This window comes from Aptenodytes patagonicus, chromosome 5 (genome assembly GCF_965638725.1).
Source record: "Aptenodytes patagonicus chromosome 5, bAptPat1.pri.cur, whole genome shotgun sequence".
In the NCBI taxonomy this organism is placed as follows: domain Eukaryota; kingdom Metazoa; phylum Chordata; class Aves; order Sphenisciformes; family Spheniscidae; genus Aptenodytes; species Aptenodytes patagonicus.
Genome location: NC_134953.1, coordinates 59569793 through 59585223, shown reverse-complemented (window position 1 = coordinate 59585223; position 15431 = coordinate 59569793). Strand labels below are relative to the sequence as shown.

Here is a 15431-nt window from a genome sequence, read left to right as displayed (position 1 = left end):
TCATTTGCCGACCAGCTATTTCTCTCTCTATACTTTTCCAAAATTTTCCTTCCTTTAAACACTGCCATCCTCATAAGCTCCTCTGTATTGATGTCTGCAGCAACACCCACTGTTGGTAGGAGCAGATAATAAACTGACATATGTCATGACATGCTGGTACTGGGAGTACACTATAGCTGCATTTACAAAAAATAATAGCAACAGTACAATTTTATTTTTATTGTGATAACTGTGGTGAAATGTACTGCAGTGTTAGTATTTTATTGTTTCATTATGCCAGATTAGCTGAGGGAGGTAATTATATCCTTGACATGAAAATGCCTTTAATGTTTTCATTTCAATTTTGCAGTTTATAATATGCAGATTACAGCATTATCATAATTCCATATTGTTGCATGTACAATTACATGGCAGAACATTTGGTTCCAGGATAATGGAGCTAATTTCTAATAAATGATTTCACCAAGGATCTTAACTCACTCAGCTCTTGGGTAAATAGTGATGGCAATAAAAATATGCATATTTCTCCATTATTTTCAAGTGATTCATGCAGATGTACCTTACTTAAAGCCAGGCAGTTCTATGACAAATGGAATACAATAAATTTTATACTAATATTTTCAGCAGTAATTTTATGCCTTAAGATTTTTCTAGACAACATCCAATCTGTAACCATATAAATGCAGCTCTAATGAAATATCACATGTATATACACATATATGTGTGCATATAGATATATATACACACATACCTATATATACAGCCCAGATGATTCCATACGCCAAAAAATACTTACATTTTCTTTTTTAACAGTGTCCAACTTTAATGCTCTCTTAACTCTGAAAGAGAAGAATATGGACAAGTTTTATGGTCGTCTAGACACAAAGATTTCTGGTAGTAAGGTCTATAATTGGTAACTTTAAAGACATTTTCCTTTCTCGTGTTTCACATTTTTTTATACTACACAAGAAAACTAATGTCATCCAAAGCAAATACATTAACTGATTAAGATACTGTGTACCAAAAATGTTGCTTGTTTAGAAGGATAAAGTGTTTGCATAAGAAAATCCAATTCTCCATTTTATACTAGAGATAAAAATCAAGACACTGAAGTGAAATTGCACTGTATATTTGTCTCTTTCTCAAAGACTATAAACAATTATAAAATGCAAAAGCATTATCATTTACATACCTTCTGAGCAAGGGTTGAAATTATTTTGCCATTAGTAGAAATAATGTATTAGGCATTTAAAACACAGGTACAGCCAAGGTGAAAAAAGTAGTTCTTGCCATCATTTTAGCTCTTAACATGATTCAGTGCTACCAGACTATGACTTAACTGGGGAACAGATGCTCTATGTCTTTACAGGTCCCCAAACCATAAGAAACTATTTTCTAGTCTTCTTCACTATACTGATTCAGGAACATGCCAAGCTCTCTCTGCAAAATCTGCTCTGCTGAACTGGATGCCCAGCTGTTAATGGCAACGTTAGAAGAGGAAAGCTGAATATTTATAATACTTTATATCGTACAGCTGTCTTCTAAAGAGCAGTCATCAAAATTTTATTGAATGCAGACTAAATGCTCAAAGGAAAGAAAGGTCAACATAAATTAAGACTATTTTTCCCAGAGACAACTGAAACTTTTTAAGCACACTCCTAAATCTTAACAATAGTTTTAAAGCATTATATAAAACAATGAGGAAAAAAAATTAAAATCTTTGTAAGAACAGTCCCCAAGAAACATATATATTACATCGAATTAAGCAAGATTTAGAAAATACATCATATTTCAAGAACTTAGTTCACAGTTTTCATCTTGGAAAATAATGTTTTGACTTGTAAGGAATTAAGATGACCTCATTCCAAACATATCCTTTTAAAATTTTTGTTACTATTCCAAAACTGTAAATTAAAGTATTTGAAAAGTAGAATGAAAACACATCTTTGAAATATAACTCAGGCAACAGTCTTATATGAATACTGCTTTACAACTATCTCTATTACAAAAAGGGAAAGTATTCTATCTTAAAAAAGCCAAGTAAACAGGTAACATTTAAATTAAAAAAGCATGTGAACTTCTTGCCAAAGGGCAGTCAAAGCTGTAACAGTTTGATGGAATTCTTTACAATGTATTTCCTTTTAAATAGAAACCCATATTGCTTAAGGAATGCAGACTCCACTACATCTTCCACCCCAGTGGCAGCAGAGAAACATTATATTTATTAATACATCTACTCAGAAAGGATGCTCTAGGGGCCAATGCATTTGCATGTTATACTAAGGCATGTTATGATGGAAGTTTTTATGATGGACTTCAAAAGAAGCTGGAAGCCAAAGTAAAGCAGAATCTGGACTTAACATAGCTGTAGGATGAAGATAAATGAGAAACTACATGAAAATCCCACTAAATTATAAACATTTAGAAAATTTCTTCGAAAGTTGTGGACTGGTCAAGACTATTTTCTTTAAAGTCTGTCAAGTACTCTGTACAGCAATAGAGTTGCAGACAGCCCAAATTTCTCTCTGCTGGCCTGCAAAACCCCTGCAAACACCCTGAGCTATGGCATTGAAGAGGCAGCCTCATTCCAGGCAAGCGCTTCAACGTTGGAAGAAGCTGCATGGATACAATTCTGGCTTCAGGAGGTCGACTTCGCCTCACTTTTCCCAATCCATCCTACCCAGCAGCCTGGTTTGCTTGTGGGCTTGTTTTTAACGATTGTCTTTCTGATGCCATAATGTGAGAAGGTAAATCTCAAAATAAGTTAAAATTTGTGCTCTTAGCCTACACACAGTCCCTGGCTAGGACTACTGAAACAAAATTCATCCAGACATCTAACATGAAGACCCAGTTGGCCAAAGTGTCTTCTCTCAGATCTTTCAAAAGATGAACATGGAGAAAAACCAGTATGTGTATCTAGGTGCAAGCAAAATTCCTAAAGTATTTTAAGAAACACCACAGAGGAAAAGCACCAGCCTTAGTCTGGTTTATCTTTTTTTATATGGCTGGAAAAGCCTTGCTGTGGCTATGGTGTAGAATCAAATGTCAGAGTGTGAACAAGAAAAGGAGACAGAAAGATGAGGCATATGTGATGACAGTACACAACAACTTATTTACCCGAGTTTCCCACCCTTGAATTGGTTCAAAATTCCCTGACAAGGCTTAATTTATTTTCTTAACTATGCAGAGTATGATGGCACATGTTCATAGCTAGCTGTACAACCTGCAATGATTATTTTGCCCATAATATTTATCAGGTTAAAGAACTACATATTACTTCTATACTGTATTGTTCATCTATCATCCCAGGTCATATTGTCAGTTCCTTGCTAATACTGGGAGACCTTTACTCACTTGAACAGTGCTTTGATGAAACCACTTACATGAAGAACTGCTTAACAGTGAGAGTCTAGGTACGCAATTTAACTTGGATTTTTCATATTGTTTTTAATTCCACATACATTTAACTTTCTCTCCTTCACAATTCATTTATGAATGAATGCAATGGAAACAGTCACATACAGATTTAATGCACAAAAAAGAACATACAGAATCAGGGACTTGATTACATTATTTCATTAAAAATACCCTAGAGAGTACTGTAGTGCATTTTAAGGCCATTTCAGGTATCTTCCTCTTAAGTTTCTGCTTTCACTGGGGAAAAAAGAAAACACCTCTATGCTATTTACATATTGCTTCATCTTCAAAACCTGCCAGTAAAAATGTCTTATTAATTGGAAAAGCAGAAAGAATACATGATAATTTTCTATGTTCAGCTTACACGGTAGTTAAACTCAGTGTGCAACCAGTGAGAAACAGACTTAAACACCAAAAAAAATCAAAGCTTGTGTATTGATGTTTCCTTTGTATTACTACTGTCTGGCATGATTACTTCAACTTCCAGTGGTCAAGAGAAAGACTGGCAGAAGCTGGAACCTAACATAAGTTATCTTTGAAATCGCACAAGGAGCTGTAAATTGGGACAATATACCAAGTCTACACGTAGGCAGCATAAGTCTTATGGCCTCACCTTACTGCTGTTTAAGTTAGCAACATCCTACACAGTTTCTTTATTGTTCTTCAGAAGTGCACGATTAGCAAAGATACACAATAATAGCATCAGACTTACATGACTGTTGCTTGATAAATTGCAAAGAATAGGAGAGATATGATCAGGATTTATTCCCATTGGAGACAATACGAAGAGATACAGCCTGATGGAAAATGGACACGGAACGTATCATGCCCTTATCACCGCAGGCCTGCAATACCTTCCCACAGCAGCTTGCAGCACAAAACCCAGGTATCAAACTCAGCACAACCCATCCACGACATGACTCCTGTCACTCTTCCACCTCCTACCACACAGCCTCACAGGCTTTATCCATGGGTTGTGCAGAGATAAACAAACTCCCCCTTCTAAAGCCGGGGAAGCAGAAAACGTACATGTAACATACATAAAGTATTACCCACGCCAGTGGGCATCACACAGCCAAACTCCGTCCGGGTAAGGCTCTGCCCCAACGAGCCACCATCTTAACTGTTTCCCAGTCCCATCCAACAACTGGAAGACGGAGCTAGAAACAAAACCCGCCCTTCCTCACGCAACGGCGTGCTCCTCCCCTCTCCGGGATAACCCGAGGAGCACATTTCTCAGGGAACAAGCTCGCCGCCGTATAGCAAGCCCGCAGGCCGCCGGGGAGAAGCGCTCCGCCTCACAGCGTCCCACACGGGCCCTCGCTCCATCGGCCGCCCGCCCCGCTCCAACGCCTCCCGGCGCGCCCTGCAGGGGCCGACCGGCTGCGGAGAGGCGCAGCGGCCAGCGGGGAGAAGGCGGAGAGCGGCGCCTAGAGCCGAGCTTATCCGCTCCGCCGCCCGTGCCCGATACCTACGACATTGCGGCGCCTGGAGCCGCTCCCGCCGCCTTTGCAGATCTCCCGCCTCGCTCCGCCGTGCACCGGCCAAACGCCGCCGGCTGGAAACGGCGCTGAGAGGGCGGAACGCGGCCCCGGGAGGGCAGGGCGGGCCGAGGGCGGCGGAGGCGGCGGGCCGGGGCGGGGTAGCCCGTGCCCGTCAGGCCTGTGGGGCGGGGGCCGGCACGTCGGGCCCCGCTGCCCCCGCGCTTGGTGCTGTGCAACGGTAGGAGCCGGGCCGGTGGCGGCCTCCCGTCTCGGGAAGGTTTGTGCGAAGCCAGCTTGGGCGGGAGGTGAGGTGTGGCCAAACCCGGCCCCTCGGGGCTGCTGGGGACGCCGGGCAGGGCGGAGGGTCCCCGACGTGCGGGCGGGAGAATTGATACCCATCTGACGGGCTGGGGCAAGGGGATTGTAATGTCTTTTGCGGGAGGGCGGATGGTCAATTTTGCCCAAGAAGACCTCAGCGCCCACCGGAGGGGGAGGTAATGAGATTCATGTGGTAAAAGAGTTTCCTCATTTCAGGTGAGCGAGGCCTGAGTGCTTGGGCTCGGAAGCTTAAGAAGCAGCAGTGCGAAACTTCCCTGCCGGTGTGCGTTTGCTGTGGATGGAGGTGAACTTCGGCCTCGGACCTGCAACGGGAAAGGTCAGTATTGCCAAGAAGGTTATGACTTAACTGCTGGTTGGAAGATGGTTTTTATTTGTTAGAATCATAGCAACTAAAATTGAAAGTGATAGGCTGTGTCGTCCTGCCACTTCAGTCGAGGCCGGATTGCTCCCCTCCGTCTATTTTGTCTAAAGTGTCATTTGTCCAGTAAAAATTTAACAACCTAAGCCATGGGGCTGCTGGCAGTGCTGTCACTAAGCTATTGCTCACTGGATTTCTGAGCAATGTATTGGCAGCACTTCTTGGCAGAACTGTGGCCCACGTAAGAAATATCTTGGTAATGGGAAGTCTAAAGAGTATAAATGAGAGTTCACATTTTATAAACTAGTTACTGGAAAATTAACATTTATTCTTCTTTTCCTCCTTGACTTTAACCCGCTTCCATTTTGTGTGTGTAACGCTGGTGCTTAATTATAGTGACACCCGTTTGCAGTAACCAGACTGTATCACAGTGTCCCTATGGGGTCCTTCTAATGCCAGTGTAATATTAAAGTGTCAGGCAGGCGGTCTGTGTATTATAAATAGGGTACTTCATCCATGATAAGCGATTATTATCTTTCTTTCCCAAGTGTAAAAGACCTATATAACTCAACAAGGTGCGAGTGATTTAGGCCTCCTGAGTAAAAATCCAATGAGTCCTGAAGGGGACCCTATGATGTCGTTGTCTTGTTGCTGAACTTGAGATATTCAATTTATTATACTGGAATATATTTTTCTGAAGTCAACATTGGGTAAAATAATATGAGAGGCTGTTAGACCAACAATACAACGCGATTTAGTGTCCCTCTGTGTCGGCCTTCTAAAAACCTTAATCACCCTTGGTAAAAGCAGAAAGCTGCTGTTAAAGTTTACTGGCCATTGGTGAGCAAACAATATTAGTTACTGCTTTGAATTGTTTTAATAATTTAGAAAAAATGCATTTCATTTTTTCATTCATTTGCAATTATGTGGGTAGTGTTCTCGTACTTAAAAGGCCTAAGTTGCGCAAAGTTTTATGCACATTCTTAGCTTCAGACTTATTTATTTCTAGTAATTATATTTAGATAACTCTTAAAAGTAGAATTGTGTGCTTAACTTCACATATTTGAAGGATTAAGGGTTACAGTTTTGACGCATTTTACTATTAGCCATATGTTTTATTGAGTTATAACTATAAAAACAGAAAACAAAAGCCCATTCTGGTATGGGTTGGCACCAGAAAAAAGCATGTAATCAATTTAATAATTATTATATCACTTTTTTAACACTGAATGTTATATGGTGTTTATGACATTACACAGTGTCTCTGCTGAAGCTGTGTAAAGCTCCCCCAGCTAAAGCAGTCTTGGAAATAGGAAAGTCAACTTTTGAGTGAGGGAGGAAATCCTGACAAATATGCAATTCAATATAAACATGCTCACATGTAGTTTTCACTGGAGGACAAAGGGGGCTTTTACTCTGCTGTTAACACCAAGAAATATAATAGAGAATCTGACATGACATGAGTCAGTTGTGATCATGCAGCCACAGACCTCTCTCCAATGAAATAAGCGCCGCATCCATTCTTGATAATACTTACTTTGTTATTGTTGTTTGGCAAAAAAGTCTTTTAAATAATTCTGTGCCTCTTACACCTCTGGCCATGTTTAAATTGGCATTTTTTTTCCTAAAAACACTCCACCTTTGCTACTGCTGGTGAACTGTAGCAACAATGAGGGTGGCACTGGGAGCAAAACAGTGGTAGGTATGGTGTGTTCATTAATTTACCATTGTGACAAATCATGTGAGGCATAGACAGTGGTAGTAAAGTCATCAGAGCCAACAAGTGCACTTCTGTACAAATTCTCCCATTGTTTCTGTCATTAGGAGAATTTAGCTAATGTGGCAAGAGTAGAAATCCTAGTGGAAATGTGTAATAAGGAAAAGTCCTAGTGTTTTTTTCTAAACATGGATAGCAACGGTTTGTATCACATATAACTTGAAAATCTGTTTTTATGCTTTCAAATAACATGACTATATAATCATTGTGATATCAAATGTCTGAAATTAAAATAAAATATAATAAAATGAAACTTTTTACTGCCAATAAAGAATAAATTGTGAATAATAAGTAGAGCTCAAGCTACTTTTGTTTGTGGATCTCATAGTGCTTACCTACAAGCGCAGATAAGTATTCCCATCCCAGATGTAGAAAATTGAAAACATATGACCTAGATGTTAGGATAATTTGTGCTAGTTTGTGTTTCAGAGGACAAAGCAGAGGCATTATTAAACAGGCAAGACAGTAACAAATTCTAACTGTAATTGTATTCTTCACAGAATGGCCAGCAGTCCTGAGAATAATGGATCCCTCTCCATTCAGAAAGGTACACGCTCAGAAAGTTCCCAAGCAAAGAAGTCCCAGCATGCAGAAGAAGCAATCTTTTACATGAACTGCCGAGCAGCTTACCTGACTGTTTTAAAAAGCAGTTTAGAAAATATTAAATCAAAAGAACAACTCCTTTTAGGTAATGATTAGATATTTTTTTCCCCATAACTATTGTGTGTGATGATTACAGTGGGTAGTTTACAAACAGCAGTCAGGAATTCAGTAATGAGAGTATCCCAATGCATAAACTCAGAAACTGTTTTAAGGAATTTACAGTAGTTTTAGATAGGGTTCAGATTTCAAGTGTTGGTGGCTGTATCTTTGAAGACACTTTCATCATTTACCTGTTATAATATATGTCACATAGTGATCTTTCAGAGTTTCTAGAAACTACCATTCCTCAAAGTTTTTCATTTTCCTCAAATCCTTAATCTTTGTTGCTAGGTATTGGATGACTCGTGGAAGTGGGAATAGTATACAGAGCTTTTCATCTGTAAATCACCAGTATAAATGGGCAGAAGTCAATACTAGCTGACAGCTTACAGGGGACCTGAGTGAGTTGTTTAACACCACCAAATTTGATGGTAGCATTGTTGCTTACTTGAGGTGGGCCTAGATACTGCTTTTTGATTGTGACATTTCTGCAATAAATCTTTCCCTGTCCCTGACAAATGATTATGTGAGTTGGTCTCAGTTCAGTTTATAGTGGGCAATTGCCCTGGCACAGAAAATCGCCACAACTGGCATTAATTGGCACAGAGGTTTGCAGGCTCGTAGGAGAGGTTGTTACTGGAGGCATGGATAGGGTAATTTACCCCTAAAGATAGTCTCACAGGTCAGTTCTAAGCCACTTTGAGTAATATGTAAAAATACTGCCTTTCCCCTACCAACTTTATGTGATCAAATGGACTGTTTCAGACACCGGTGTTTCATAAGAATTCTTATTCTTATTTAAACTCCTACTGAATTACAATGCTCCCATAGACTAAAATCAAAATTTTTCATTTTTTCATCCATATTGTATTTGTGTGTAAGTGGTATTGCTGTCAGCAGTACAACAGGAAAAAAATATCTCTGAATGCTTCAGCTGTACGAAATAAAGGTGTTAGTAGATACTGAAAGCTGTGGAGCTTGACAGCTTTTGTTTTGAAAACCTGTGGAATTTCAAAGTTCCTTGTATGGAATTATTAGGAAAGTTACAAAAATTTATCTGAAAAATGGTAGTTAGGGCTATGTATTGGAAATTGATTTCTTTAAAATATATCTTAGTGACCGAGTAATGTAAGGAAGGAGTAAGATAAGACTGAGTAATAACCTGTTTCAGTTGTGAAATAGGTTTCACTATCCCAGATAAAATTTCTCAAGCAAATATAATACCAACTTTGCTATCTCTTGGAGTTGTAGGATTGTGTATTATGTCTTACCATGTTTGGTGTTTGTTGGGGTTTTGGTTTTTTTGGTTTTTTTTTTTCTTTCTTAGAGCATTTTTGTCCTTTTGTGAAAAAGTTTATTCATGGTTGTATGTAATAGCATGGGATTGTGTTAGGAAACTCATGAAAGTGTCTTTCAGTCTTGTTTTCTACCTGGAGTTTTGTGATGTGAAAATCTTAGCTTGCTTTATTGGAAAAAATGTTTCCAGCTCACATGGTTGACAAAGAAAACATGAGAACATAAACCTTCAGTTAGATAAAGAGAACCGAAATGTATCATTAAAAAGCTAATGATTTTTATTTTTGTGGGTTTTGGGGTACAGCGCAGAATGCACTTGGGATTGGTGGTAGTACAGGTTGCTTTCTCATAGTGTCTCATGAGTCCTCCTCATAGATCATGATGCTAGTAAAAGGTATGTGTATTATGGCATTGCATTTGTTTGTAATAAAAAAACCCCAAGCAATGGCCAAAGGCAAGAACGTGCTAAGCTATCAAATAATTTAGTTATATCATAATTCTAGTGACCGTATTTTTCTTTTGCATATGTGAGGAAATATTTCTTACTAATGGCTGCATTGCCCGTGCCTAAAATACGTGAGGTCTCCACGTGGAAACCACCACTATAAAAGCTGAGTGTACTTCTCTGTTGCACTCATTGTTTGTAGCTTCTTTCCCTATATCAGTACATGAAATTCTACCCGTTAGCAAGTACATTCTTTCAGCATGTGACTTAGTGTTATCCAGGCTTTCTCAGCTGTAATAAAAGTGCCTTTATAACATCCTAATGATAGTTTTGGATAATCTGGATTTTAAGATAGGAGTGGTGTGAACAAATGTCATCTCTTTTATATATGCTTTGGCTTTCATCTCTATCCATATGCCACTTCACTACATAGCAAGTGTTTGGGCATTTTGGTTTCAAGGTCAACTCAGAAAGAGCAGTTAGTTGCTCAGGCTCCCAGTCTTTGAGAAATATTTAAGAACTTCTTTTAAAATTTGCAAGCATTGAGAGTTATTATAGACTTACGTTGCATCTTAAGTAAATTCTGGCATTTATCAAGTGAGTGGTGCCAGTGTTTAAGCATCTCTTGCTACATGATGTTTGGCTAATATTCTAAACTGTGAAATATTCACTTAGAGATTGGCCCTGTGAAATTTTATTTGTAGGAGTTTTACTTACTCATGGATAGTAGCTTCATTTTCTGTGGTATAATATTACTTAAGGTATTTAGCAGAATCAGTCTGTAAAGAAGTATAAATAAAAGGTGCAATCTAATTGAACTTTCAAAAATACAAACTTGGGAGGCATGTAGGGTATGGCAAGTGTTGATCTCCCAGGATATATAAAAATACAGAATTGTCGTGTATTTGAAGGATACTCTGTTAAATGTAAGTGAATACTGTGCTATATTGACATTCCAGGGAACTCAGCTATCCACGTAAACAAATACACAGACTAACTGCCCTTCCTTGGCTGACCTTGACATTGAAATCCTTAAACAATTGCTATGTGCCCAAGCGTTGCATGGATAAAGATGTAAGCTTTGCTGTATTCTCCTGACTCTGCTTGTAGAGGTGACAGGGCAGAAATCTTTATTTAGTCCTTGGCATTCAACTGGAGGTTAGCAACAAAGGTGTCTGGTTTTGTTTGTTTATTTTTATGGTGACACAGTTGCCTACTGCGAATTGTAACGATGCCACCACCTCATTTCACAGATGCTACTGAACTGCTCTCAGCCGGTATAGACTTGGTCAGTTGGCTAAAAATCAAACTGCCAGCATAGGTAAAGATGAAGGATCTTTTGCGTTTCCCTAAAAAACTTGATTATATGGGAGGGTATAAAAGCACCTCTCCAGTTTCAGATAGACTGTGCATTAGAATTTAATTCAGTTTAACATAATGCCTTCTTCACGCTGGAAACTGGTGAAAGGATGTTTTCAGTAAAGACTGAAACTTTACTCTTTTAGTAAAGAGGCTAACTAGATCTGGCAAATTCATTTTGAAGAATGCCAGGTGTAGGTAGGACTGGTTGCATGTATGGTATTGGCTGTTGGCCTTAGCAATGTATGACTGTTGGTATCATATTTCCTTTACATTTGAAATTCATGTTGCAAAATTTGAATTGCTAAGTTCAAATGTACAGATGTGACATAAAAGATTTTTTAAGATAAATTCTACACTAGGTCTCAGTTCTTTGCAAAATAAATGGAAAGACTTATGTGGATCTTAGTAGAAATAGGATCTAATAATGTGCAAGCTTACAAATAATAGGTTCTTGATATTAAGGCAGGGGATACAGACACTGGGCTGAATTTTACACTTGTCACTTGAGGAGACTGTCTTTGAATTAATGGATATTTTGTTCAATTAATGATTTGAACCCGTTAACTTTATTTAAGGGAGACATCCCATTGAGTTTAGTAGAACAGTGCATATGAGTAAGTGGAAGCTTTAAGCAAAATATTTCCTGTGATATTGTTGTGTTACAAAAAGTCACAGACTGCTCTCTGATTTCTTCCTTTTTCTGTAGAAGAAAGTGGGTGTGACTCTCAGCAGTGCAGCATATGTCATCTCTGTGCTGGATCATAGTTCGTGAGGGATGATGTAGGATGCCAGGCACTGCCTGTTTCATGACTCCTTTCAAAAGAATATGTGAGTGAGCTTATCTGCCCCTCAGGCTGCTTGAACATCTCTGGTACAAACCACAAAATTCAAGGCCAGGGAAGGTCACAGTCAGTCTGTATCAGTGCAGCACAGGATTGAGACTATAAGCAAAACTGTCCTTCAGACCCACTTTTCCCTTGGATTGATTGGGCTTAAAAAAAAAAAAGTCTGAACATGGAAAGTGAGTAAAGGATGTTTTGAGAAAACTCCTTTACTGACAGCTGGAATAGATAGTTAATATTGTTTTTATTGTTCAGTACTTCAACAGGCTGGAAGAAATCCATCTCAGAATACAGTTAATAAATATTGGACTTCACAAACGACTACACTGAATTTTGATGATTTTTGTACTATTTTAAAAAAAGAAAAACCAGCTACAAAAACTGAACTGCTCGAAGCATTTGGAAGAATAGACACAGATAACACTGGATATATTTTACATGATGAACTCTATAAAATTCTTACAACGGTAAGTATCAGTAGAAACTTAATTATCCATCTTTAACCATTAATAGAGATTTTGGAAATTAGATGGTAAAACTATTCTGAATATGTAAACACATATTCCTGATCAAAAGAATCAATAACTGATTCCTGGTTTTGGGGTTTTTTTTTTGCAATTTTATGTCTGATTTTCTGTGGTTATCTGATCTTTCTTCCATTTTTTTCCCCTTACAGTCTTGCAGTTGATAACCTGTCTGTCCCTTTCAGCAATTGTGCCTTGAAGGTGGAAGCTGGCAGAAAAAATATTTTTCATACTTTCACAGAATGCTTTGTTGAAACCCTATGTATGCTGCACTGAAGCAACAGAAATGGAAGCACATGTCTCTCCCTTGGTTCAGTTAGTGCAAATCCCTCTATTCTCTACAGAGCCCCTCTGCAGCCCTCTGGGGTTATGAACTTTTATCAAGAGAATTAATGACATACCTTTGTTGTTCTCCCCTCACAAGTTGTTGTCTATGTATGTTCAGATACAAAGTTAAAAAAATATTTTTATGTTATACATAAAATATCAGGGTCAGTGCTTTAGTTTTATCACAGCTATGATGTTCTGTCACGCCAGTGACCTCACTGGATCTTATAGTTAGTTCATCAGGGTCTTAAAGTAAACTGTCAAAGTCAGTCAATACTTTGGTTAGAGATTATGCGTTGTCAACCCAAAGCATGCAAATGTCATAAGGTTTACCTGAACATGTCATTAATATGGCTTAAAATAATGACATTAAAAAATATCTGGAACTTCTTATTTAGCTGCTGAACTGCCACTGTATTTTTAGGTTTCATGGTATAATCTGAAAGGATAGAAAAGACTTCTTTAAAAATAGCAGCTGAGATTTTTATGATGATATGAGATTGTAGGAAATGCAACTTTAAAGAAAACATTAGCAAGAGTATGTTAGAATGATGAGCATTGGCAAGATTAAAATCCAGGTCCTCTGAGGATCTGCAAAGCAAGCAAACAAAACCCCTGAAACGGAACAGTTTTTCCAAGTTGGTGTAGAGCTGATGCTCTGACTTTAAACTACATAGATGTACGTCACAGATGATTACAATGATTTTCTTCCTCTGTTCTGTCAGGTTTTTTGCTCTGTACAGCCAAAAAAACCCCCTTCATTGCAAAAGCCAAACATCTTGCACAGCACAAACACTAGGGAGCAGTAACAATTAAAAATGGACTAGTTGTAGAATTCTAGTAGAGTGCTCAAAAGTGAGAAACAATTTTAAGGAAGTGTAGAGGAGAGCAAACTGGAACAGAAGAAACAAACTATTTACATACTATATTTGTTGTGGTTGACCCAATAAAACAAGATTATTTGTTTAATTCAAACATTGTGGCAGAACTTTCAGTCCTCATTCTGCATGAACAAAAAGATATAGTTGCAATGGTAAGGAAATACTCTTTATATAACGAAAGATAGAAGTAACAGATGTTGAGTGCTACTGTAGTTATGCTATGAAGAGCTATAAACTCTGTATTGTTACGTAAAGTCAGAGCATTGCTTCATATAGACCCAGACTGAAGAACTTACTAGATGTGCTTGCAGTAGCAACTGGTGCTGTTCAAAGAGGGGAGGATCAGGATTTGATTTGTTGCAATCCACTATGGCTCTGGGACCGTATGTCCACATCACATCTTTACCAACAATGAAGTTGTTCGCACTTTCAGTCCCAAGTTTACACCATGCATCTATAACTGAGAAGTGATGTGAAGTAGATTTCTGTACAGCAGTCATATATTGCTCTGTCATTGCTAACAGCCCTGTGAATCTGTGTGGAGGAAATTGCTGGAGGACCTTGTGGAAGACATGCTTTCTTCCTGAGAGATGTGCCTTGTGTCCACATTGCAAGTGGGGCACTTGAGATGGTATTTTGACATACAACTTCAGACTTGGTTCCAAAGGAGAGAAATTGCTTTGGCTTCACACTAATGATTCCAAGTAGAGATAGGTGCAAGGCAAATTCATGCCTGGAATAACCCTTCTAGTGAACTAAATTGCAGATGTAGACTGGTATAATAGGATAGCTCAAGTAAATAAGTGAAACTAACCATTATGAAGTTAGCTCTTCGTTAGCATGCTACAATATAAGTAAGAATGACTGAGAGCTGGGATTCCTCAGTTTATGGAAGATTTTCTGAAATTGATGTGTCATTCATGGTAGGTTTTCAGAAGACACCACAAAATTGCATAAACTGATGCAATTCATCTGTTCGGTATATAGCAGCATTGTAGGGACATAATTTTTTACGATGTTGACCTCTACTTTGATGATTCCAATCAAAATCCATTTAAATCTGCTGCAAGATAAGATTCCCTGAAAGGATATTAAAAGAATCTTTCTTTGTGTTTTTATTAAATGTGTGCTGTAGGTGAACAGCATTCTTGATTAGGAACCCAAAGTGAGTTCTTTTTTTTTTTTTTTTTTTTTTTATTGCAGAGAGGTGAAAAAATGACTTGGGATGAAGTGAGTACCATTACTAAACAAGCTGATTTTAACTGCAGTGGCAAACTTGACTACAACAAGGTATGACAAACAGAGTGATAGTATTTGTTCTTGCGTTACTGGCTTGATGTTATTGACAGTATTAGCATTATCAAACACAATCCATACCACCTCCATGTGTTGGTCTATTGATGACCTTATCCTAGGCGTCCCCTCCCCCCTGCCAACTGCCTACATACTGGAACATGGGCTGATAAGTATTTCTGTTTCACCCACTTTATCTGGCTATTATCCTTGAAAAGGTCACTTGCTGCGAGTGAACTTAATGTATTAGGCAGAGCCTAATAGTAAGCACGAAGCCTAACAGTATGTGTGAAGGTAAGAGTTAAAGGAATGGCAGAATAAAGATGACAATTGACAGCAAACTTAGCAACTCTCATTGATTAGCTATGTCTGTGACATTTCATA

General features: G+C 38.5%; 2 protein-coding genes across 7 annotated transcripts in view; one reads left to right on the top strand and one right to left on the bottom strand.

Annotated features, from left to right (window-relative positions):
* ITGB3BP (integrin subunit beta 3 binding protein) overlaps positions 1–4967 on the bottom strand; it is a 35191-nt gene extending 30224 nt beyond the window's left edge. The window contains exons 1-2 of the mRNA XM_076340017.1: positions 4893–4967; positions 797–839 (exon numbers count right to left, since the gene is read on the bottom strand). Coding sequence (XP_076196132.1) covers positions 797–839; positions 4893–4897 — 48 coding nt within the window. The 5' untranslated portion in view covers positions 4898–4967. The remainder of the gene's footprint in view (positions 1–796; positions 840–4892) is intronic.
* A 109-nt stretch (positions 4968–5076) lies between these two features.
* EFCAB7 (EF-hand calcium binding domain 7) overlaps positions 5077–15431 on the top strand; it is a 30965-nt gene continuing 20610 nt past the window's right edge. For 2 of the 6 annotated variants that reach the window (XM_076340008.1, XM_076340014.1), the window contains exons 1-5: positions 5077–5178; positions 5436–5556; positions 7876–8063; positions 12278–12489; positions 14958–15044. In XM_076340008.1, the coding sequence (XP_076196123.1) occupies positions 7877–8063; positions 12278–12489; positions 14958–15044 (486 nt within the window). In that variant the 5' untranslated portion in view covers positions 5077–5178; positions 5436–5556; position 7876. Of the gene's footprint in view, positions 5212–5435; positions 5557–7875; positions 8064–11940; positions 12009–12277; positions 12490–14957; positions 15045–15431 lie in introns of those variants that run through there. The other 4 variants (XM_076340009.1, XM_076340012.1, XM_076340010.1 and 1 more) reach the window with 4 other exon arrangements.